Source organism: Lepisma saccharinum, chromosome 4, assembly GCF_977018435.1.
Source record: "Lepisma saccharinum chromosome 4, izLepSacc3.1, whole genome shotgun sequence".
Taxonomy (NCBI): Eukaryota; Metazoa; Arthropoda; class Insecta; order Zygentoma; family Lepismatidae; genus Lepisma; species Lepisma saccharinum.
The window spans coordinates 100,701,212-100,724,381 of NC_139232.1; the positions used below are offsets into that span (position 1 = coordinate 100,701,212).

The 23,170-nt window shown below is 37.0% G+C and overlaps 1 protein-coding gene across 1 annotated transcript in view; it reads left to right on the forward strand.

Moving 5' to 3' along the window:
- The window catches only part of dia (diaphanous related formin 1), an 87,717-nt gene that overhangs the window by 45,215 nt on the left and 19,332 nt on the right, over window positions 1–23,170 (forward strand). The window contains exons 3-9 of the mRNA XM_083120956.1: window positions 5,021–5,176; window positions 10,505–10,606; window positions 13,819–14,015; window positions 15,570–15,876; window positions 17,507–17,617; window positions 19,144–19,379; window positions 19,999–20,129. Of these exons, the coding sequence (XP_082977082.1) occupies window positions 5,021–5,176; window positions 10,505–10,606; window positions 13,819–14,015; window positions 15,570–15,876; window positions 17,507–17,617; window positions 19,144–19,379; window positions 19,999–20,129 (1,240 nt within the window). The remainder of the gene's footprint in view (window positions 1–5,020; window positions 5,177–10,504; window positions 10,607–13,818; window positions 14,016–15,569; window positions 15,877–17,506; window positions 17,618–19,143; window positions 19,380–19,998; window positions 20,130–23,170) is intronic.

A 23,170-nucleotide genomic window follows, 5' to 3' on the forward strand; every position in this document is an offset into this window, starting at 1 on the left:
TATTTATCCTGTCGCGGTCGTTTCGTTTTCCTAACGAACTCTTATATGTATGTAGCCATGTAATCGGGTGAAAATTGTGGCGACTTTATAATTATACGTTACATTTAGCGACCTGCAACCGTTCATTTTGAACCCCGATATTTGACCTAGTCTTGATCTCAAAGTAGTATTTCCAAACCAAGGCGATTGGAGGGAAAGGATCTGTCAACCGAGGACCCGTCCTTGGAAGCAGGTGAGATCACAGGCGATGATGTAGTTGAGAAAGAATCGTGTTGGGGAAAAAAACGAAGAGGCGTGATAGCGGTAGTCTGGAAAGTTCCTAAACTTGCCAAAGGAGCGTTGTAAGCGTTTGATCTTGACTACATTTTCAAGTCGTTCATGTTTGTTACGGCCGTGTAGCGAGTTGGAATTTTAAACACGAGATAGACGACTCGAGCAACGGGATGATCTCATTTGTGTGCATTCGCTGCACCGAGTGTTTTTACTTCCTGCAAGCACTAAGATAACTGTAGCAGCGTTGTAGCATTCAGTACCGTTGTGCTGGAATAAGCTGTGTTTGTTTAGTACACACGATTTTCGCTTCTTGCCTTTTGTCACCTACCATAAACACAGCGGCGTGTGCAGTATTTTTGTAAGGGAGAACATGCAAATTTTTTTTAGCATCCCTATATGTTGCCATTTTTTCCTGCATTTGACGTTCTTTTTTCTTTTTAGAAATACTCTAAACCCCAACCCCCGCTTGGGCACGTCGTTGTATAAACAGTTCTTTCTTGAAACGTGTTCGTATCAGGCAGTAGCTAGAAGTCTCACGGATTCCGAGAGAATCGTGTTGTTGTGTGTGTAGGGGGAAGGGGTAATCTCGACTGCTTTAAGTAAATAATATTTCCACTTTATGCACAGATATGCAAATCGGGACTGGACCTACAGTTTAAAGCGAGATGCAAATCACTATGTGCCTATACCAGGTATCGAACCTGGCACCCTTCGATTACAAGGCAACGGGGTTACCTCCACGTAATCGGGGAGTACACCACCTATCATACATATGGTTTTTCATTATTTTGATGACTTCCGTTTTATCACTTGACCCATTAACAGTTCTTCAGCATTCGGTTTTACTCGGTACACAGTGATGCATTAAACAATTAAGAACAGGTTCTGTAATATATATCTAATTACAAGGAATTTACAAGTGTTCAGAAAACTTGTTCTCAGTATTAAAATGAAAACCTAATATTTGTTGGGGATCAATCAACTTATTTGCAGTCGTCTGAAATGTTAGATCGCAGTAATGCGTTGCTCTGCGTCAGTGAATAGAGAAGTTTAAATGCATTGTGTATTCAGGTAAGAAAATGAAGGAATGCTTTGGAAAGAAATTATGAAAGATGGAAACAAATACAACTCCCCTGAGAGGAATTGGCACGTGTCTACCCACGAGCGAGCACGAGCCTCGCTCGTCACATTTTCCTGCTGTTTTGGTCAACTTGTAGAACTACAGAAACGGATATAGTTAAATAAATCCCCTAGGAAAAAAGTAGAAACTGTCAGTATAGTACCTTCCTTGCTTCTCCCAACAGATGGACGGGGAAATGTGTATGGTGTGACTACATTTTTGTGTTTCAGCAGTCCTCTCCCTTCCCACTCAAGAATTTTCTGTAGGAAAGCGAATTCTCGACTGACCATTACTGTAATTTCTACGTGGGTGTCCTTATGGGTTGATCCAGAATTTTTAATCGGGAAGGATAAAAGTTCGTATTTAGGGCGTGTGTAAGGTTACATTTAGAGCCAAAATAGATATAAATTGGGCCTTTGTGAAAAATTTTATGGGGTTGTGGAGCATAATTTGGGGGGGCAGTTGTGAGGTATAAATAAATCAGGTGTCCTAACCAGAATTGGCAACATCCAAGGGATATGTGGTGTGACATGCCTGACCTTAAACGTTGTCCACTACTTTCATGTAAGGTGAAACTAGGTAAAGATTGCACCCAATTCAGAGAAAGTTTTTAAGAACTCGAAATGCAGTTTATTTTTTGCAAGCATGTTTGTATGTATATATGCTCCCTGGTTCGTTTTTCACTTCACTTTATTATACAGAAAGGTTAACCAGGATTGAGCTTCCAATCTAAAGTGGACTCCGATTCCGAACTACTTACCTTCTTCTGGAATTGATCAGGGAACCTTTGATTACTGCGTTAGCCACTTTCCAGTCGGGAAGCTTTAACCTATTTTGTTGTACTGTATTCCTGTGGTTTGCTATTTTCAGAAGGTGATTGCATTGGTACACGGTCTTGATGGTAGAGCGCGTTGTGTGGTTCGTTTCTACCGAGGGTTCTGGGTTCGAATTCTGGCCTTGCCCTAGATGTGCCTTTGCAAGTCCGTCAATATCATCCATCCTCATCGTCGCGAAGCTAGACGAGGAAGAAAAACTACGCACAATCAGGAAAATACAAAAAAATATCGCGCTTCTCAAGTTTCATTTTTGCGACATATCTAACCGGTCAAGGATATTGCACACGTGGTTAAGGAAATTTTCAACGACTCGTAACTGCATGAAATACAGGTGTACGGAGTTCAAGACGTCAATTATTGTATCGGGTGATGAATTACTAATTTTGATGACGTTGTGCGTAATTTCCAGCGGGATATTTGTCTACCGAATCTTATGCATGCAATTGGCATGGGAACACGATTCTTCGTCTACGAGTACGTTCACGCATTCTCGAATCTTGTGTGTTGACGTGTCGTGTCGTTTAAGAAACTCGACAGCGTGGTTGCCGGCTGAAAGACATTTCTGTCTCTTATCTGCGTAAAATGCAACCGGTAATATTTGAACGCCTTGCATAATATCAAAACCGAAAGAATATTTTCCTCCCAAGTTTTGTATCACGTATTTACGCTCGCATACTTTCTCAAGAAAAAGATGTGTAATCTCCAATTGCCACGCTACTATTTTTAACTGCGTGGTAAAAGAAAAAAGCCTATTCTTTGCTATCATGAATCGACAGCTTCGCAGAGCACAGAGATCTTAACGTGCAGTGTGCAGCAGTCACATTATAGTGCTCGTGCGTATCGAAGCGTAAATAACTACTCTCTTTGTTTATGCGTTCTTCTTATTCTTTCTCCCTTTCTTTCATGTGCTGACACGTTAGCGCCTCTGCTGCCATTGCTTATTTCTGAACTGAAAGTTAGTCGTAAATCGGGGCTTTGTCGTTTTGACTAATTTGTATGTGTACGGGGCCTGGGCGTGATGCATGGAACCTACTACAACAAAATATTTCAAGTGAATTCAAGAAGGTGCTACATCAACGTGTTTTCAGTGACGGCCTCAGAGTGAAGGGGTGGGGTATAGGCGGGCGCCCCCCAGCAAGCAAGAAAGAAAATCGATGGCCCAAAATGATTTTTTGTGTGGTATATTAAATGTGACTGCCCTATTAGAAAAAAATTCCACCTCCCTGTACCTCCCCACTCATTTCTTTTTTTCCGGTGGCGTCACCGTGTCTGCGAGGGCGGCTTAAGGGTTGGGTGACCGGGACCACTGACCGGGGGTGTCCTCGAGTAGCATCAAAACCTTAATTTTGATTACATAAACGTGGGTAATTTGTTCTAAAAAAGGTTGTTACAAACCAGATATTTCATATTGGAAACAATAACGTGAGATGGAAAGAAGGAGTTTTGGAAAAAAAAATAGATGGCCGCACAAGGCGAAGGAATATAAATAAATTGTTGGAGAATAAATATCGATTTATTGAGAGTAAAGTATGATAGAAAGATGCAAGAGAGATGAAAGCGATGTATAAAAAACAGATAATAGATGGAAAGGAAAATAGAAGTGTTTTTCTTTTAATCATTCAACAAGTTTTAGCCTTTAGTCAATTAATAGGGACGCATAAAGAAGTACTCAACAAGGTAATAAATTAGGGACTCCAGAAGCGCAGCTCAATATAGCCGTTGTCTTTATTAAGACCATCCCTCCAAGGAGGAAATTTTCAGATTTACTGCTGCATAACACAATACATACATTACAAAATCATGTAGCAATTTAAGCTAAGAGATTACTGTTATTTTGATATCATTATGTAGGTATTAAATAAATGCATACCTACAATAAACATATTTTTTAACAGTAATACTTAAAGTATTTATAAATAAGGCTATTATTTATAAAACTGTAAATATGTAACATGGTCAAGGTTTTTATTGGGAGTGGTACCCCCCTGGAATATATATGTAGAAATCTAAAGTTAGATAGTTTACACATATAATTTAATTTCTATTTAATTTGGTTATTTTATGTCACTTTTCTACCTCTGGGGTTCATGTGAATGATGATGAGTGTGGACCGATGAAATGGGGATGGGATATACACAATGATACATCCATGTCTGAGTCTGACCAGTATTCGAACCTGAGACCTGTGCCTCCGTAGCACATTATGCCGATTAATCCGCCACAGAGGCTGACATCATTTCATTTCAGATAATTATTTTTTGTTAATCGTTATAAAATGCTGGTACAGGTTGTTGCAGGAACACTATTGCTTCAAAGTTAAGTGATGTTTTTGTGGGGTAAATGCCTTTCTGTCCCTCCTCCCCTTGAAAAAGCCTGCAGATGCTTGTGAATGGGAAGATTATTAAACTTGATTTTTCTTGTAGCAGCAGCCTCACACATTATTCAATTGCATTAGAGCTATACTGTAGGGTAATCATATTATTATAAGGCTAGTGTTTACAATAGTGAAATACTGTAATTCTGCAGTTGTTATAAGCTTGAATTATATTTTTTTGTTATAAAAGTTTTTAGATTACTAGATTATAATTGTATGTTGGGGTTATGAAGTCAGTATTGATGAAGACTATAGTAATTTTCGGTTTGAGATAATTTTGTAGGGTTTCAAGTCTAAATGCAACGATCTTGCAAACCAGAGCAGCAATTTATTTTCCAGGCAACATTTCACACGTCTAGAAGATTTAGCAAGATTGTAGTTGTATTTATCCATACAATTCTTTTTTTTTTCTTTCAGCTGGATACATGGTTCGGAAGAAAAGGTGGAAAGGGGATGGGGGCCCAGCTCCCTCGTCCCCATTCGGAATCTGATTTTAATGAAGTGGAGGAACAGGAATCATTTATTGAACACCTTAATGATGAACAGATCAACATTGAATTTGAGAAGATGCTGGTATGTATAATGTCGATGAAGCTAATAATTATTCAACATATAACTTCAAATTGTTATGCAGATGTTCATTAATGTGTTCACTTAAGTGTGAAAATGTATTATTCACGATAATAGAAATCTACACACGTACACACAGGGTTGCGTAGCTGACACACTGGTGTAAGCACAAGTCACATTTTCTTTGCTTGCTGCATTTGATTTTAAATCATGCATTGAACATTATAGACCGACATGAAACTCTTGTCGTATTACAGCTGAAACTTCCTGAAATCCTTAGGCAAAAATTCAACATTTCCCCACTTCTGATGCTTACACTCATATGTAAGGACGTGAATTTTTCATTTTATTTTTCCCTAAATTTCGGTATTATTTTTTACTACAATTCAGTGTTATTTTTTTGCAGTTTAGGGCAAAATTCGGTGTTATTAATTTAAAATCTGTATTATTTTTACGTGCATTTTACTGTTCCTTCTGTGCATAAGATTTTCTCATTGCTTTAATTCTGGAAAATTGAGGCAAATTTTAATTTTAATTACAAAGAGAATGAAATTTAAGTCTTACCTTTGTGCGAAATGATCAAATTTCATGCATTTGGTAAACTATTTCATCGCATCGGCCACTAAATATGAAATGTTTATTGAAGGATATCATCCAATCTTTTGAACACAATCATATTTCCAACTTTTCACTGTCACAGAATAAAATTTTCAAAAATTGTTTTCTTAAATTTACATTTCAGTTTACAATAACTTTTATGGTTTTCCACATATCGCAGTAAAATGTTCTCAGTATTCACTCACAACATTTCCTATACAAAACGCACTTCTAAATTGAAAGATTGGACTTTTTCCATTCATTCCAATGGAATGATCGCTCTATCAAAGGCAGTGGCGTGCCAGGATTTTTGACAAGGGTTGGGGGTTATGTATATTTTTGTTAGTAGTCAGCCCTCATTTTGCCATCTTTGCCTGCCTTTGATGTTCTTTTTTTAGTAATACTGGGCCAATTAGGGGGTTATGACTGAATTGGGCATGAACTTAACAAAGGCTTCCACAGTTCAAATTGTGATGTACTCCTTGTCTTTCCTTCTCCTTTTAGGCTTCTCGAAGCCTTCGACGACAAAGTTGCTGGTTTCTTTTGCTCGCTTTGCTTTTCTTATCTTTGTGTATCTCACTTTCATTGTGTTTAATCTCGGAATCCTTCCGCTCCCATGCTATTTTGCAATTGCAGTGATTACAAAATGATGTAGTTCCATCTGAAGCATAAAGTCCTTTAGAAGCAAACTCCCGTGCACGACCAAATGCATTTACTGCTGGAAATTCAAGACGACACACAAACCATGCACCCTCAGAGAACAGTGATTCTTTATGTTCCTGGCTCTATTTCCCTATCAATGTCAAAAACTCCCCCTCCGATCTCAAAATACCGTTTTGTGTGCATACATATACCCGCACCCCTAACCTACTCCCCCACCCCCTGCAACACAAGTGTTTCTCCCTGAAAATTTTCTCGTTCCTACAAAACTTCCCTTCTGGGAAGATCCCAACAGCAAATTCTATTTCAGGATGAGGTCAAAGCACTGTCAGTCATATTTATGCCAAACTGCAATAAATGAAGCGTGACAATCTCTTTTGAATCTACACCAGCTACCCTAGAAATGACAGAACTCTTTAGGCAACTATTTTTGAACATAAGAAGTGTTATCCCCAGTTTATATTGCATATTTTGCAGCTTTTTTTTTTTTTTTTTTTGCATAAAAGTGCAGAATTCGGTTTTATTCTAAAAAATGACATAATTTGCGTTATTTTGCTATTCCGAAACACCGAAAACAAACTTGCGTTTTTAATCTGCCCAAATACATTTTAAACACTGTAATTTGCTTTACTCAACTTTTCGGTGTTATCGTTAAAACAAAAACTTCACGTCCCTACCCACATGTCAGTTCAGTTACAATGGTGGCACGCAATGGTACACTATACTGTAACTGTTTTTCTGTAAGTGGGACTGTAAATCCGTATTTTTTTTTGCACTGTCCTATTTGACTTGTTAAGAACCTGTTTGTGTGCGTGTGTGTAAAATTTTCTATGCAGGCAAGGGTTTGTAAAAATAGTCCTTGAGAATGAAACATGCCTGTTCCAATATTATTATTATTATTATTATTATTATTATTTATATTTATTCTATGGCTTCATTGAGTGGAGTTGAAGGAGCTTGGGAAAGGGAGATATGACAAGGATACACAAAATAAATGAGAGTAAAAGGAAGAAAATGGGTAAACTAGAGGGGAGAGGGAGTAAAGTGATAGGTAGATAGATATACTTCCTCTCCCTATTGTGATGTTGTAGTTTATAAATTAAGTGTTGACTTGCATTAAAGATCATACAGAATTCAAATATTTCCTAGCAGTAAAGTGTTAAAATGAATTTTTTATCCTCAAATTATTACAGTTGCTATTGTCATGAGTATCAAAGAAAAATTATCGTAAGAATTCAGTTCTGTGTGACAATTAAGAAGTCTTTATGCCAAGGGCCGGACTGGGACTGCCAAGAAAACTGTGGCAATTTGCCTCAACAGGGTGCCAATTGTGAGCAGTTGGGGGTGAAAAGATGCCGAATGTGTGTTTTCAGAGGGGCACTGAGATGGTGCACCAGGAGTTTGCCCGGTGTGCCGGTCCGGCCCTGCCAATAAAGACTTTTTTAACATGATGGATGCAGTAAACATGGTTTAATATTACATACGTAAAATCACTTGTTTCTGTGTTGCGAATTGTATGTTTTTTTCCCCAATAAGTTTCCACTGCCTTCATTAACAGAGGAGATGCGGTAACCTTTAGTCCACAAAACACATAAGCAGCTCTATAAAATACACTTTACAATATGTCCAAACTTTTGACTCCCATCTCTTGAGTCATCATCAGGTTGAGAGGCAGAGAGCGAGAAGACGCAGTTACTCCACAAGTTTCCTTTATCAGTCCTGATAATGACTCTGAGATGGAGTCAAAAGCTTGGATAGAAGTGTGTTTTATTGTGCTTTATGTTGCGGACTAAAAATAGCGCAGTTCTAGTACGCTGTGGCACTATACTCTCTGCTGGTTTAAATTAGTACTAAGCAGCCCCAGATTGTGCAGTTGGGGGAAAAGCTTCACTCCCAGGTCTTTCTACTAGGCAAATGACAAATATAAAGGCATTCAAATATAAAAATCCTAGCTTGAATATAAGCACAGTAAAGACCATTTGAAGACCTATGGTAAGAAACATATAATGTGAAAACTGTGATTATAGCAGAACCCCTTTTTATGTTACTAATTTTCACACTTTAGTGCATTGTACAGTTAATCCTTATGGGTTCTGGTAGAGCAAAATGTCATGAAATTTTCTGGATATTACATTTTCTTGCATTTTAAGTTCTTTCACCTTTGTCCAATGAAAAATATAAAATCAAAGTTCACTGTGTATATAGTTTTTTTTTCGGGATTGCAGAAATTAGATTAATTGTGCCAAATCTGGTAATATAAAACTTGCACTAAAGGACAGATACAAGAACTTCCAAATAAAGGGAATTCTACCTCATCCAAATAGAGAACAGCAATTATTTAGCATACATTTTTTTGGTGAATATTGTACAGCTCACCGCTCAGGAGAAGATCCCTATAGTCTAAGTGACGTAGGGGCAGGCGACTCCACTATTTACGTTGGGGGAATGCACCCTGGGTCAGAAACAAGCACTTTGGTCTCGCTGTAAGCTGAAGGCTTGATTCACATCTACGCTCAAATCAGTGTTTGCGCACGGTCAGGAGGTATCCACATTAGCGGTCAAGGTATGATCATCGTCAATCTGGTGTTGATTTCTTGACAGAGTACACCGATTTTTTCTTTTCATTTTTTTTTAAAATTAAGAACCTGACGATTGTACTAACTACAATATTTTTAACGACGGAATTGGCTGTTACAGCACTGGCATTCGAAGAAAATGTCAAAGAAAAATAGGGAACATTTATTTGCACTTACAATGTGCAGAGCTACAAATGTCAACAATTGTAAACATTACTTTGTCGATCTAGGTTTGGCATGAAAATTTTTAGGCTGATTGATTCATATCGACATTGTTGATAATTTCTTTTATTCAGACGTTTCCGACACAACACGGCTAAATAATGTACAGGATAAGCAATACAAAAATATTCTGTACACTGAAAGGAAAAAACAGCAACCAATGAGAAATAAACAAATTCATAATTCAAAACGAATTGAATTCATGATGAAATGTATGTCAAATCATTGAGAGTCACATTACAGTGAAGTGGTGTTTTCCTAATCTTTCCAGGGGAAACAAGTTTTCTCATTGGTGGCTGATCATTCCGTTCAAGCGATTCTTTCTGAATCCTCTTGATTGTCGTCTCTGACAAACCTGTTGCTGTAGACGCACGCTTGGTGTTCTGCGTAATTGACAGATTTCTTTTCTTTAGATTCACAATCTCAGAATTTAATAACTTTGCTGATAATCTCACGCACTTCACTATGCACAGTAGCACATTTCCTCCTTACACCTGCCATAACTCTTAAAACACCACGAAAACCACGCAAAATCCCCCAAAAAATCACAATTAAACACCCACGCACAAACACTTACACAAAAACAATGACCGCAGCGGAAGACTTCCTGCTACCCCTAAAATATGCAAATAGACCGGTCTTCCCCTGTCTTACCCCTCATTTGGGGATCTTCTCGTGAGTGGTGAGCTGTACTTTCTTGTTTGCTCTTTTGTTTTGTTTCATTTCTGCAATAGCCGTGGTAGCTCAGTCATTAGGGCATTTGGCTACCATGCAAGAGACCCGGGTTCGATCCTCGGTGGGGGAGACCCGGAATTTTTTTCACCTCTTCAGCTCTGGCACCCACCCAGCATCTTGTAGAGTTGGTATCTGGAAGAAACTGGAGAGTAAAGGTGGCCCGTCGTGTGGTACTGATCACATCACCCCATCTGCGGCCATGCTCAAGAAAGTGTTGGACCCAAATTCCAAACCCCCTATACGCCTTCTTGGTGTGGTGCAAACCATGGGGAGCAGTTTATTTATTATTATTTTTATTTTTTTTTGCTAGTTAGTGAATTTAGTTCTCTATGAAAGACTGTCAAAATAAGTCAAAGAAGGAAGGAATTTGATTGCTTCCACATATTCAAACGTATCATTCAATTTTCATTTTTTTTTTTTTTTGTGTGATGTACAATGTAGATTTTGTTGTTAGCTGTAAATTCTGTGTTTTGAGACTAATAAAAACAATTGTGAAAGAGATTTGTAAATTTATGTGAATTAATGTTACCCTTTATTACAGGATGATATGAACTTGTCTGAAGAGAAGAAACAGCCTCTACGAGAACAGCCTATGTACAATAAGAAGAAAATGTTAAAAATGCATTACAAGGGAACAACACCAGTAAGTCTTTGTTGCAGTTTTTTCTCAAATTTTATATTAATAGGTAGAACTGGGGATATCAGTTTCAACATAACAATTAGCAATTTGAATGACCTGGGCCTGGGAGCACAGACTCCTTCAAAATTTCCATGTGCTGCTCCCAAACATATTAACCTAGCTATGTACCTATTATACAATGAGGCAGATGGATTGTATTATTCCAAATAATCATAATACAGAGGTCTTCTGCTATTTTCTTTACATTACTGTTACTTAAAATTTGAATTGCAGATTATCCATATAACCACAGCCATTTATGTTAAACATTAATGCAAAGATGTACTTTTTGGTTTTATTTTTTGCTCTTGATAAACACTTCCATGTATTTGTAAAATGCAAGCTCAAAAGGTATATATTTATATTAGTGTTTTTATAGAGATATTTTCCTCTTTGGGCAATGGAGTTGACTTCTACCCAAGATATGGTATTTCCTCGCTCTTTAAGTTGAGTTATATGGTTGATGTTTTAAAACTTTCATCTATTCTGATAATGCCAATGTAGATTGACTTTCCTTTATTTCTGAAACAGATTGTTATGGTAATTACAATTTTGTTGGAGTTTTTGATCAACGTTGTAGAAATATAATTTATAGAATTGTTAAAAGTGATGTTAAGAGTAAGAATTTCATTTTGTAAAGGCAAATGTAGTGTATGGAAAATGAGAAATACAGTAATTTAAATCCATTATAACATAGATTTGTTTTTATTTAGTAATGGCAAAGAAGAATTTCTCGTAAGCTGAGTAGTATCTTGAGCAGGGTTCGAAAAATCCCGGTTGCCAGGTCGCCGTGGCGACTAAAAATTTCAACCAGGCGACTGAGATCTTTTGCTGTAATTTTGCCATTTTTTTTTTAAGTTTTCATGTACGAAATTTGGAAGATTCTAAGTTCAAATGGCAGTACAGCATAAGTTAGCAAATGATTTTTTTATCAACGTTGTGAACATTCCATAGAATCAGTAACAATTCCTTACTCTTGGACCCCCAACCCTCAATTTCCTGCTTTTTCACTTGATTTAGTGATGTTTTGAATACGGTGATGCTCAACTTCTTATAGTATGCACAATTGCTAGTAGGTAGTTTCCTGGAGCCTGATTTTCAGATCTGGCACCTACCTCTGAAGAAGATTTTTCGAGCACTGATATTGAGTATGCTGTGGAGCCTCATGCTCATGTGTTTATATTATAAGCAGTTTTGCTAAACAATGTGTCATGTGTGGACTAAAACATGCAGCCTTGTTGGTGACTGAATGTAATGAGTTGTCTCATGATCTTGCCACAGAAGTTTTCAGGTACTCTCAGCCAGGGAACAAGTTTGTGTGTGTGTCCCTTTAACAATTTTATTTTTTCATGGTTGCAATTAGTCTAAAGATCCAGAAGAGCACGTTAAGAGAAAGAAACTATGTAACTACAAAACCACCTTATGGCCGTGTGCACGAACGAAGATCAAATTTTAAACTCGGATCGGGAAAGGATCACTGGAAAATTCCATTGCACGAAGACGGTTCAACACTTGATCGCGATCTAGGAACATCAACACGAGTTTATCTTCTGATCGGCCATTCACGACCGTTTTGGTGTCTGATCCTGGTTCACGATACTGACGCTTCGACTGCAGGCAGTTGTTTTTTAATATAAAAAGAGCGGAAAGTGATATCGATGATCTGTGGTGCAAAGTCGTAGTGTTTATAAATACTGTACTTTCTATCCCAGAACACAAAACACACATAAATGTCATATATTACGTGCAAGATAAATTAGAACACAGCAATGTTACGATATTGCTACATGGTGTTGGAAATATGATTGTATAAATTTACGAAAATACACGTTACTGGCTATTTACACGACACGACAATATAAATCTATAAGAATTAAGAAATGAAAAATTCAAATACTTACCACAGTACAGTAATAATAGAAATAATAATAATAATATATCTTTATTTGAGCGGGCGAGGTTCAGCGTACCGCTGTTCTCTCAAAATCGAATGCATTTCGTAAGGCATTAAAGTCCCGTAGAAGAAGGTTCCATGCTTTCTCCTTCTCCTTTTGTGTTGTGCCGCTAGTTCTTTTCTAATATTATTATTTCTTTACACTCCACTACATCCTTGTATATATTGACAAGGTTGATTAGTATATCTCTCAGATTCAGAAAAGTTTGCAGCCCGAATTATTTTCTTCTCCTACATGTTGATACTTTAACACATCACATTACTCTATGGGGTTCTTGATTGTCATTTGTTATAGCCAACCAATCAGGGATAGCCTTACAAATTAATCTCGGATCAGTTGAACGGAATCTCCTGAACGTCGTTTTTTGTTGGTGCAATGCAAATCTTTAAACCAAGTTCATTTAGAGTGGATTAAAATTGATCTCGTTCATCTGAACTTCGAAATAATCGGCGTTGGTGCACGCGGCCATTATTCACAATATTTCTTTTTATGTAGTTATTTATTTAGAGATATGTAGTTTAGTTTTCTTGTTAAGTTACATTTTCAGTTGTAATATGTTCTATCATAACCAGCGTATTGTTTTGAGTGTTTTGTTTGTTATTCATTAAATTGCTCTAAATGTTATCTATAATTTTTTGCTTTTTATTAGTATATGAGGGATTCAGAGCACAAGTGATATAACTCCAAGACAGTTTTGAGAAAAATGCGCATTTAGATAACTTAGTATTATGTTTAGCTGTTGGAGCACGTACATAGTGGTGCCTCTGTGAGCGAGAATTTGAAACTTAGGAGATATTTACTTCTGCACTGAAATGTTGATACTTCACAATTCTAAGTTATACATGTAACTCGATTTCCAAGAAAAGTGGAGTTACGCCACGTGTGCTCTAAACCCCTCATATTTTAAGAGCAGTTCTAGAGCCTTGATGTTCATAGTAGCAAGCACACAAATGCCAGTTTCAGTACCATGAAGTTTTAACAGCATTAACAATAGCAAATTATATGAATTCCTCACTTTGACAGGAAAGGGAAAAGATTTTTTAAAAAATCCTTGATTTTAAATTTTTAATTGAAATTTGAAAGTAAAATAATTACATATTTGGAGTTCCACTTTCATTTTTTCCCCATTTTTGGAATAGTTTCATATTTTTTGCCAACTATAGTATTTTTGGAATTTTTTGTAGAGTATAATTTTTTCTTCTTGTATTTTTGTGTGCACAGGAAAACCGAAACAAATTTGACAAGCCAGCAGACTATATCCAGTACTTATCCACACCTGATCTCAGTTTCAACAAAACGCATGCCTGTCTTGAATCTTTACGAATAGCACTCACCAACAATCCTCTCAGTTGGGTCCAAGAATTTGGGACAAAAGGCTTGAAGCAACTACTGGGAATGCTCAATGAACGCATTAGAGGGTAAGAATATTTGTAACTTACTTTGACAAACAATGCAATATGTTGAACATATGCCACAGACTCCTGCTCCATCTATCACCCTTACATGTGTTCACCTTTATAATGCTGGTGGAAAGTTGGTGAAATGTCAGTTTTTATTAACTGTTTCGTATACATGTGTGCTGTGTCTTTTTACCCTGCTGGTTATTTACAGGTAAGACAAATATGCTGGCTCATTAAAATTAATTTTGATGGGGTTTCATTTGATAGAAATTTGTTATCTTAATTACGTATCTTTTGCTGTGGGAATTTTGTAGTTGTCTGACTTTTTAGCTAGTGTATTGGGGTAACCTCTGTACTGGAGTGTTTTACATAACAAGCTACAAAACTAGGGAGCTTAGATTTGAATCTTGGGTAAGGCATGGATGTGTCATTGTGCAGTGTTCCTTTTTTATTTTTTATTTTCTATTCATTCATGCTCATTGTCCCAATACAGCTAGAGAAGTAGAAAGATGATGTAATATGACAAAGCTCGTAGTCTTTGGTTAAAACAGTCTAAATTTTTAGGATTGAAATTATGCACAATCAGAAGTTTCCATGTGTAAACTCTATGCTGTGATTACATAACATATATTTTAATATTTTGTTGTAATTCTTGAATATTTTAAAGCAAGACTTGTAAATTGATGCTTATAATTGGAATACTTGCCCACTAATATTAATCAATATTTTGAACAATTTTAATTGTTACAATTTTCAAGCATCAGTGTCTATCACATAGGGTATCAGCATCAGTATGGTATCAGCTCAGCCCCAGTCCATATTGTAGTGTGATGTCGGGAATGGCACGGGATCAAGTCACGCCGGGACGTAGCTCAGTTAAATAAGTTAGGTTTTTTTAGTTTGGGTCTCGCTGAACCACCTCTACCCTGAACGATGAGGATGCAGGATGTTGGGAGCCTAAGTCGTTGAACGCTACTCACCCCCTTGCTTGTTGTTCTGGCCCTCGACGTCGGCGACGATCAGACGAAGACAGGTGCCCGCTGGAGAGATTGTTGGCGGCAATAAGAGGCGGCAGGCAATTTGGCAGCTAAATTTGATGGAGCACTGATTCTCCAGACTTCTTCTCGTTCTGCTTGCTCGTTACCGCTTCGTAATGTCGCAATCTCTTTACTGGCAGATGTCGTAGTCTCGTCAATTGAGTTGCTGATAATGTGAGAGATTGATTGATTATCTCCAGGGGTTTTTTATACCTGGAAATTTTGCCGTGACGTGGTGGACTTTGCACCTCCAACTGTTCACCTAGGGTATCCCTAGGTGCAGGTGGAAAGTTACAGTGGAGGTGCACTCACCGCTGGCGAGGGCCGTTGCCTTGCTGACTGTGCAGAGCCGAGTGGAAAATTCTCGTTGCTCGGCTCTGCATCCAGTGGAATTTGGGGTGAATGAGCGTTCAACTGGCGAGCTTCAGGACGATGTTTTAGTAGAAGTGATATTTCTCCTTTCATGCCCCCAATTCCTTCATCAATATATTTATTGTTATAAGCAAATAATTAAGATAAATATTCCTTTTTCCAGGGATAAGCATGACCGAATCCAGTATGAATGTATACGTTGCCTGAAAGCTATTATGAATAACACAGTTGGCTTGAAGCAGATGTTTGACCAGAAGGAAGCTTTCACAATACTTGCTAGGCATCTGGATCCCTCCAGACCTAATGTTATGTTAGAGGCTGTGAAACTCTTGGCTGCAGTGTGCCTTATTCCTCCTGATGGCCACGAGAGGGCTCTGGAAGCAATCACCATGAATGGAGAATTCAAAGGACAGGAGAGGTTTCTACCTATTGTGCGTGCATGCGAAACAAAGCACAATGATCAGTTGAAGGTGCGTGTTTTTAATATTTTCATGGAAAGTGAAAGTATCATGATTCATTAAACATAATGTTTGGCAAAGTCTTATTAATGGGGCATGGTAAATTTCCACTCATAAATTTCACGAGTTCATAATTTTAAATTTTTATTACCTATTTGTCCATTGTATGTGTAAAATCATGAGCTACAGTAATAATTATGCTTGCATTTATTTAGCTTATACATGAATTTTGCCATGTATTACAATTTTTTGTGAATTTGTACCCTTCTATGAGTCTTTACTGCCATTCCATTGTGAAATTTGTCATATGTTTCTGTGAAATTTTGTGAGTAAGGAAGGAAGGAACAAAATGAACATTGCAAATAAATGGATTGAAGTAATGCAGAGATATGTACAAAATCGGAGTATACACATATTGCAGATAATTGATGAACAATGGAAGTTTCTTGACAAATGGAAAATTATGAGCTTGTGTACGGTGTGCAGTTTTCGAAATTCTTGCATGATGTTCAATACAATTGTCAATGTTGGATGAAGTTATAGTTTTCCTATCTATTGAGCACCCAGAAAGATTATGTATCTGTGATATGATCTTTTATGTTTTCCAAAACTGCACAGGATATAGTAAATTCCAAAGAACGATAAGCATCTGCTAATAGACATACAAATGTTTATGTTGTGTCCCTTACTGCAGTGGTTCCCAAAAGTGTGTGCCACAGCACCCTGGGGCACCGTGGGTGGCTTACAGGTGTGCTGCGAAATGTTCTATTTTCACTGAAATGACACTTATTCCAATGTGTGTGCTTATTTTGTACTTTGTTTGTGTAAAATATTTATTTTAACTTAAGGCAAGCAACCTAAACACACTAACAGAGCGTTGCAAGTGTTAGATAGGTCTACATTCTGACTTGGGAGGCGCGGAGAAATCTTGAAACACTAAGGGAGCCGTGAAATGAAAAAAGTTTGCGAACCCTTGCCTTACTGGATTAACCAACCATCTGTTAGATGTTATCATTTTGTAATTTTTATACTGGTTTGAACATGTTCGTTAATGTTATTTGATACCAAAAGTTAAAATTACAGTATCAGACAATATATCTAGTGTAAATTCTTTTTTGAGTAGTTTCATTTATCCTACCGCCATTTTAAGATCTGTGTCTATGATGCACAAGAGACTTTTCAGTTGAAATATTTACTTCATCATCATTTGAAACTTGCTGGCTGAGTTAACTGGTTAACTTTAGATCTCACTGCCAAAGTTCCCAGGTTTGAATTTCAACCTGGGCGTGGGTGTTATTTGTGAATGTTCCTCCAGTTTCATCTAATCATCACTCATCCTCTTCTTAGCAATTAGTCAAGAGTTGCAGAAAGGCAACACTTAATAACGAAAATACAAATGCATAATTTGCAACAATTATTCTACCTTTTGTGTAGACTATCAAACAGTTCTTACTCTGGGGAAAAATATATATATATATGTTCCTTATGAACCAAATACATGTATTTGTATCTGTAGTTAAATGTCTGATGAAATGGAATGTTTATTAGTAACCGATTCTAATTCTTTGTACACTGATTCATTACTCAGTCTGTCAACAGATATAAATGTGTTTATTTATTTGTGGTTAATTTTTACTTTCAGATTGCTTGTTTGCAGTTGATAAATGCAATAGTATCTACACCTGATGACTTAGATTTTAGAATACATTTGAGGAATGAAGTGATGAGAGTTGGACTAATTGATAGTCTGGATGTAAGTATTTTTTCTGTGTATAAAATGTACATGCAATTTAGAATGAGCTAGAAACAGTTTGTATGCATTGTTTTTAGAGATATCAGCTATCTATTCCTTCACTTCCATAAATAATACATTTCAATACTTAAAATTCTCTGTAATACGTTACAAATATTTTCTAGTCTTTTTTCTTTTTTTTTTTACTAAATTAAGCTGCTAATAATAATTTTGTTCTGGAGAAATAAGTAATTTCCATTCAATATTTATTCAAGCCTAGGGTAATGTCTTATTATAATAAAGTTTATATTTATCACCACTTAAAGTCACTATTGTAACATTACTCTTGACATTGGTCAGAACAGAATTTGTGTGTGCAGGTATGTTTTTCTACCTTTACATGTTTTAACCTGAAACATCTTTCTAAGAAGTCCTAACATCCGTAGGTAGATTTGAAAATTAGGAAAACTGAAATAAGGTACATTGACACACACCTTTGATCTAGAATGGGTCTTCAGATTTTGGTATGCTACTCTTGTTTCACCAAAGTCGAACTTCTTGTATATTCAATGCTGAATAATAATATGTTTTTAATTCTAATACATTATGTACTAAGGGTTTTTAAATTCAGTACATAACATGTTAAAATTACAAGCACCTAGTTATCTCCATTCATAAGTGACATTTGGAGATTCATTACCTTACAGATCAACATTTCTCACTATTCAGCTCTCAGCTTCAAAGTTCTCTTCTCTATGGTTTGAAAGTGTTTAGAATGCTCTGGTTGATGACATTTTGTCTGCTATATCGCTCAGGAATTTCATAGAACAAGTTATATTATTTTTATTGCAAAGTAGAAGTTGTGCGTTATCACATATGTCCAATCAACAACAAAGTATTAATCTTTGGAGCTTTCCAAGCTGCGAATGATGAAGAGGTTTTTTCCGGATATCAACCAGGCTTCCCAGGTTTCGAGAGCTTAACACCAATCCTTGAAGACGAGAGTGACGTTAGCTCTCGTAATCTCAGAAGCCTATCCGGAAATCACTTGGTTGGGATTCCAAAAAAAGCTCATCAAAGTATAATCTGTATTTTGCGACCACCTACACGATACAACAAATATATCAACATCTTTACATGCTCTATTAGTCATAAGATGGAATATATGTGTGTGTGTGTCACTCAGTTTTTGTTATTTTTCATTTATGTTTGTTAATTCATTCCTAAATCATTTACTGGACTCTTTCCTTTAACTGTTCATAATTAGGTAGTAGAGCAGCATAATGCTGTACCTCACTCTGTAGTAAATTAAAAAAACTTTTTGATTCTATTAAGCCTTCTATTGTATAATACACTTCTCTATCCCTGGAAGTTCATCACAATGTGCTGTGACTTATGCCGAGGTTGTACTTTCTTCTGTTCTTTTAAAGTGGATAGTTAGAGTTCCTCATATTTTTTTTACATGTTATGTGCAATTCAGGAAACATATGCTGGATATTGGTTAGTAAATTATATGTGCATAAAGTAAACAAATTTATTTTTTATAGGCACTAGAGGAGGATGCCAATGAAGATCTTAGTGTACAAATTAAAGTATTTACAGACCACAAAGAGGACGATTATGGTGAATTTATTCAGAGGTTTGATAATGTCAGATTGGATTTTGATGACATAACTGAATGCTTTGAGGTGCTGAAAAATATGGTTCTGGATACTTCAGCGGAACCATATTTGTTATCAATTCTTCAGCATCTGCTGTTCATACGAGACGACTGTGCAGTGAGGTGTGTATGCATTTATTAACTATATGTAAATGTTTTTGAAATGATATCTAAATGGAATAGAGGTAGTTTTTATAATAAAACAAATAATATTCTTTCTTGTAACCGCATTCACTTAATTGCACTTGTGGTTCTTGAGAAAGATGTGTGCAAGTTGAATTGTAACTTTGAGCAAATATGTTTCTTATTAATATTATTTGTTCCTGTATAAATGTTGTTTGGTGGAAAATCTAAGATTTAAGTAGTTCCTGTAAATCCGAACTTTGTGTTTTTTTTTCTGCATAATTTTTAGTTCAACAAATACCCTTTTGAATATATAAATCTTCTATTCATCAGAGGCATCCCATAATAATTGTAATTTATGATTTATTTTGTCAAGATTAAAGGAAATTTAAGTGCCATTAACATCTTTATGAAAATATAGTGAAAACCAACTTATCAATAGACACAAAGTCCATATCAGGATCTTGTTCCATTATCATCAGAAAACCGAGTCCCACTTTGGTAGTGAGCATTGTATACATTACAATTATGATAATTTTCATAAAATTATCATGTATATTAACTGGAAGAATTCAACATATTCATAAACAGTAAAAATGACTTCCATATTTTCTTGCAGGCCAGCATATTATAAGTTAATAGAGGAATGTGTATCTCAAGTAGTACTTCACAAGAGTGGTTGTGATCCTGACTTCCGAGCTACAAAAAGGTTCCAAATAGATGTTGAGCCATTAATTGAGAGCTTAATAGGTAAGCATTAACATGATTATTCTCTTAAATAAATACGGAGAAATTAGTACTCACTTTTATCCGCGAAGCTGTTTTTTCTTCTTTTTCGATTAATTTCAGTGGCCACTGCCACCATCCTCGTTGGAACTTGCTGCGCTGTTGCTTGGCGTGCGTCTTTTGTTCGTAGTTCTCTGGTTGCCGTTAGGTGCGCTGTGCGTCTTGGTACGTCGTCTGCTATTTCCGGGCGATAACTGCTGCAGTAGTGGAATCCAAGTATGGTGCGCTTGCCCGCTATCGATGTTTAGTTCGTGCGGGAAGTGCATTATGGCGTGCGTTTCCTTGATTTTGGTGTCTATGAGCGTGTGGGCAGTGTGTTTGACTCGAACCTTTTGAATTTTATGGCTATTGTATTTGATATGTCTAGCAAGACCGGTAGTGGGTTGGGCTTTTTTCGCATCTGCTAGGTGCTGTTGGATTCTTTCATTGACAGATCTGATGGACCTGCCGATGTAATGAGCCTTGCACTCACACTCAGCATCATATACACCTGGGTTGTCAAGGGGGGAGAGGAAGTACCGTTTGTGCTTGTTCAGTTTGTCAGTTATTTTGGAGTTGGGTTTGTGCGCTACTTTGATGCCAAATGGGAGAAGGGCTTTGGCTATGCGGTTGGAAGTGGTGGGATGGTAGGGGAAGGCAAACCATTTATATTGGTCGCTGGGGGTTGGTTGTGGCTGGGTTGCTTGTGGATGGGTTGATTGTGGTAGGTTAGGGTGTCTGACCTGTATTTCCGCCTTACTGCACCAAGTGGAGAGTTGTGATTCAGTGTAGCCATGCTTCAGGGCTATTTCTGTGATGGTGGCTATCTCCTCTCGTAGATCCTCTTCTTTGCCACAGTAGGAGAAGGCTCTTCGATAAAAGTTTAGCCACACATTGGCTTTTTGCTTAGGGGGATGGCTAGAGAGAGCATGTATGTACTGGTTGCCTGCATCCGGTTTTCTGTAGACGGTGGTTGTGAATTTGTTAAGTGCACGGCTGATGGTGATGTCCAGGAAGTTGATTTTACCAAGTTTTTCATGCTCTACGGTGAAGTTGAGCCTGGGGTGGATGCTATTTAGTTTGTTCACTAGGAGGTTGAGTTCTTCTGCCTTTTTATATACAACTATTGTGTCGTCCGCGTACCTTCCATATCGGATGTGTTGTAGTTCTGGAGTGTGGAGTATCTCTTTTTCAGCCAGGTGCATGACGATGTTGGCTAAAGGAGCTGATAGCGGGTTGCCCATCGCAAGGCCCTCGGATTGGTTGTAGAATTTATCTTCAAACTGAAAGTAATTGTGTTTTAGACAAACTTCCAATAGTCTGGTTATCTCCTGAACCTCTAGGGCCGGGATTCTGTTAGTTGTCAGCCATCTTTCCACCGAACGCAGTGCTAGGTCTATGGGGATTGAACTGTACATGTCTACTATATCAATGCTGGCTACTTTTGCACTGTCAGCTTGCACTATTGAAGTTACCAGATTTTTAGCATCGGCACTGTTGCGGAACACGTATGTAAGTTTGTGGTTGAAAAGAGATATTTTGTTTTTTAGCCAGTTTGTTAGGTGAACTGTGGGGTAATTGAAGCCAGCTATTATAAGTCGCATGGGGATTCCAGGTTTATGAGTTTTAGGAATGCCATAGGCAATGGCAGGTGAAGGGTGGGGATTGAGGAGGAATTTGTGGTCTTGTTCACTAAGTATGGCACTAGATTTCACTGCATTTTTCACAATTCTATTGTACCTGTCTGTGGGGTCTTTTTTGATGACACTGTACGAGTCACTGTTCAGTTTGTCTATCACTTTCGTGGAGTAATCACCTTTGTGCATGATTACGAACTGGTTTGTTTTGTCAGACTTTAAACACCAAACATCATTAAATTCTCCGTATTTATATACTACCGCGTCTCTCTTTTCCCAATCATGAATTATTCTCTTCTATTGTAGTCTTGTGAAGAGTTGGGGCATATTGTCATAATCTGTTTGTTAATGCTGTTCACCCATTTCAGCAGAATATGTGAAATACCTTACAGTATTTTATGTTTTATTCTGATTGGCAAGATATAGTTGCATGTAAGGTTAGGAAATTTTGCTTTGTCTTTCCATGTGTTATATTGATATATTTTTAAACAGTTTCTAAAATTTTCTTACCACCTGTTATGTTATATCACCTAGTTAGTGTGAATTATAAATATTGCTAAGTAATTTTCAAGCATGTGATAATTCAAGGAAAATCTCTCTTATCCATGGTTAAAGTAAAGAGCTTCACTAGTAAAAGGAATATGAAAGTATATCAATTTTCATGTGAGCCACAGTGGTTCAGTAAGTTGGTCATCTGACTGATAAACGGGAGACTTGGGTTTGATTCCGAGGTGGGAATTTTTCAGACAATATCCCTACAAGGAGGACTTTGGGTCCAGTCACCATGTAACCAATGGGTACTTGAAGGGTAAAGGCATCCAAAGTGTGGTGCTGATCACATCACCTCCACTGTGGCCAAGATCAAGAATGTGTGGAGCCCTACATTCACACCTTCTGTGTGCTTTCATGGCACAGTGCAATGTACAAGGAATGCCTTTATTTTTTTAAGAAATTAAATTTCCATATTCATTTTAAAAACTAGTTCACTTTCTCTGCAAAACTGCAAAAAAGGGGTCAATTGTCTGTACTCATAAATTGCAAAACAAATCATTTTCTTTTTTTGCATGAGAAAGGAATTTTGCATATTCTATGACATCTGGACAGAAACGCTTAACAACAAATTATTGTATTTATTTCACACTAAGAACTATTTTTTTACCTTATAACTCAATAAGAGAAACTAATCCTCTTATTAATTTTAACAAGTACTGTGTGTATTTAATCATTCTCTGAATGTTAGTGACAATGGTTCTGCATTAGCATGCACTGTTAGTTGGATGTTATCCATTGTCTAGTGCTTTTAATGATACTTATTCTGACACTATGTTTCACAAGATCACCTCTTCTAGGTGAACATATTTCATTTTGTGTCAGTTCAGTGGTGGGGTT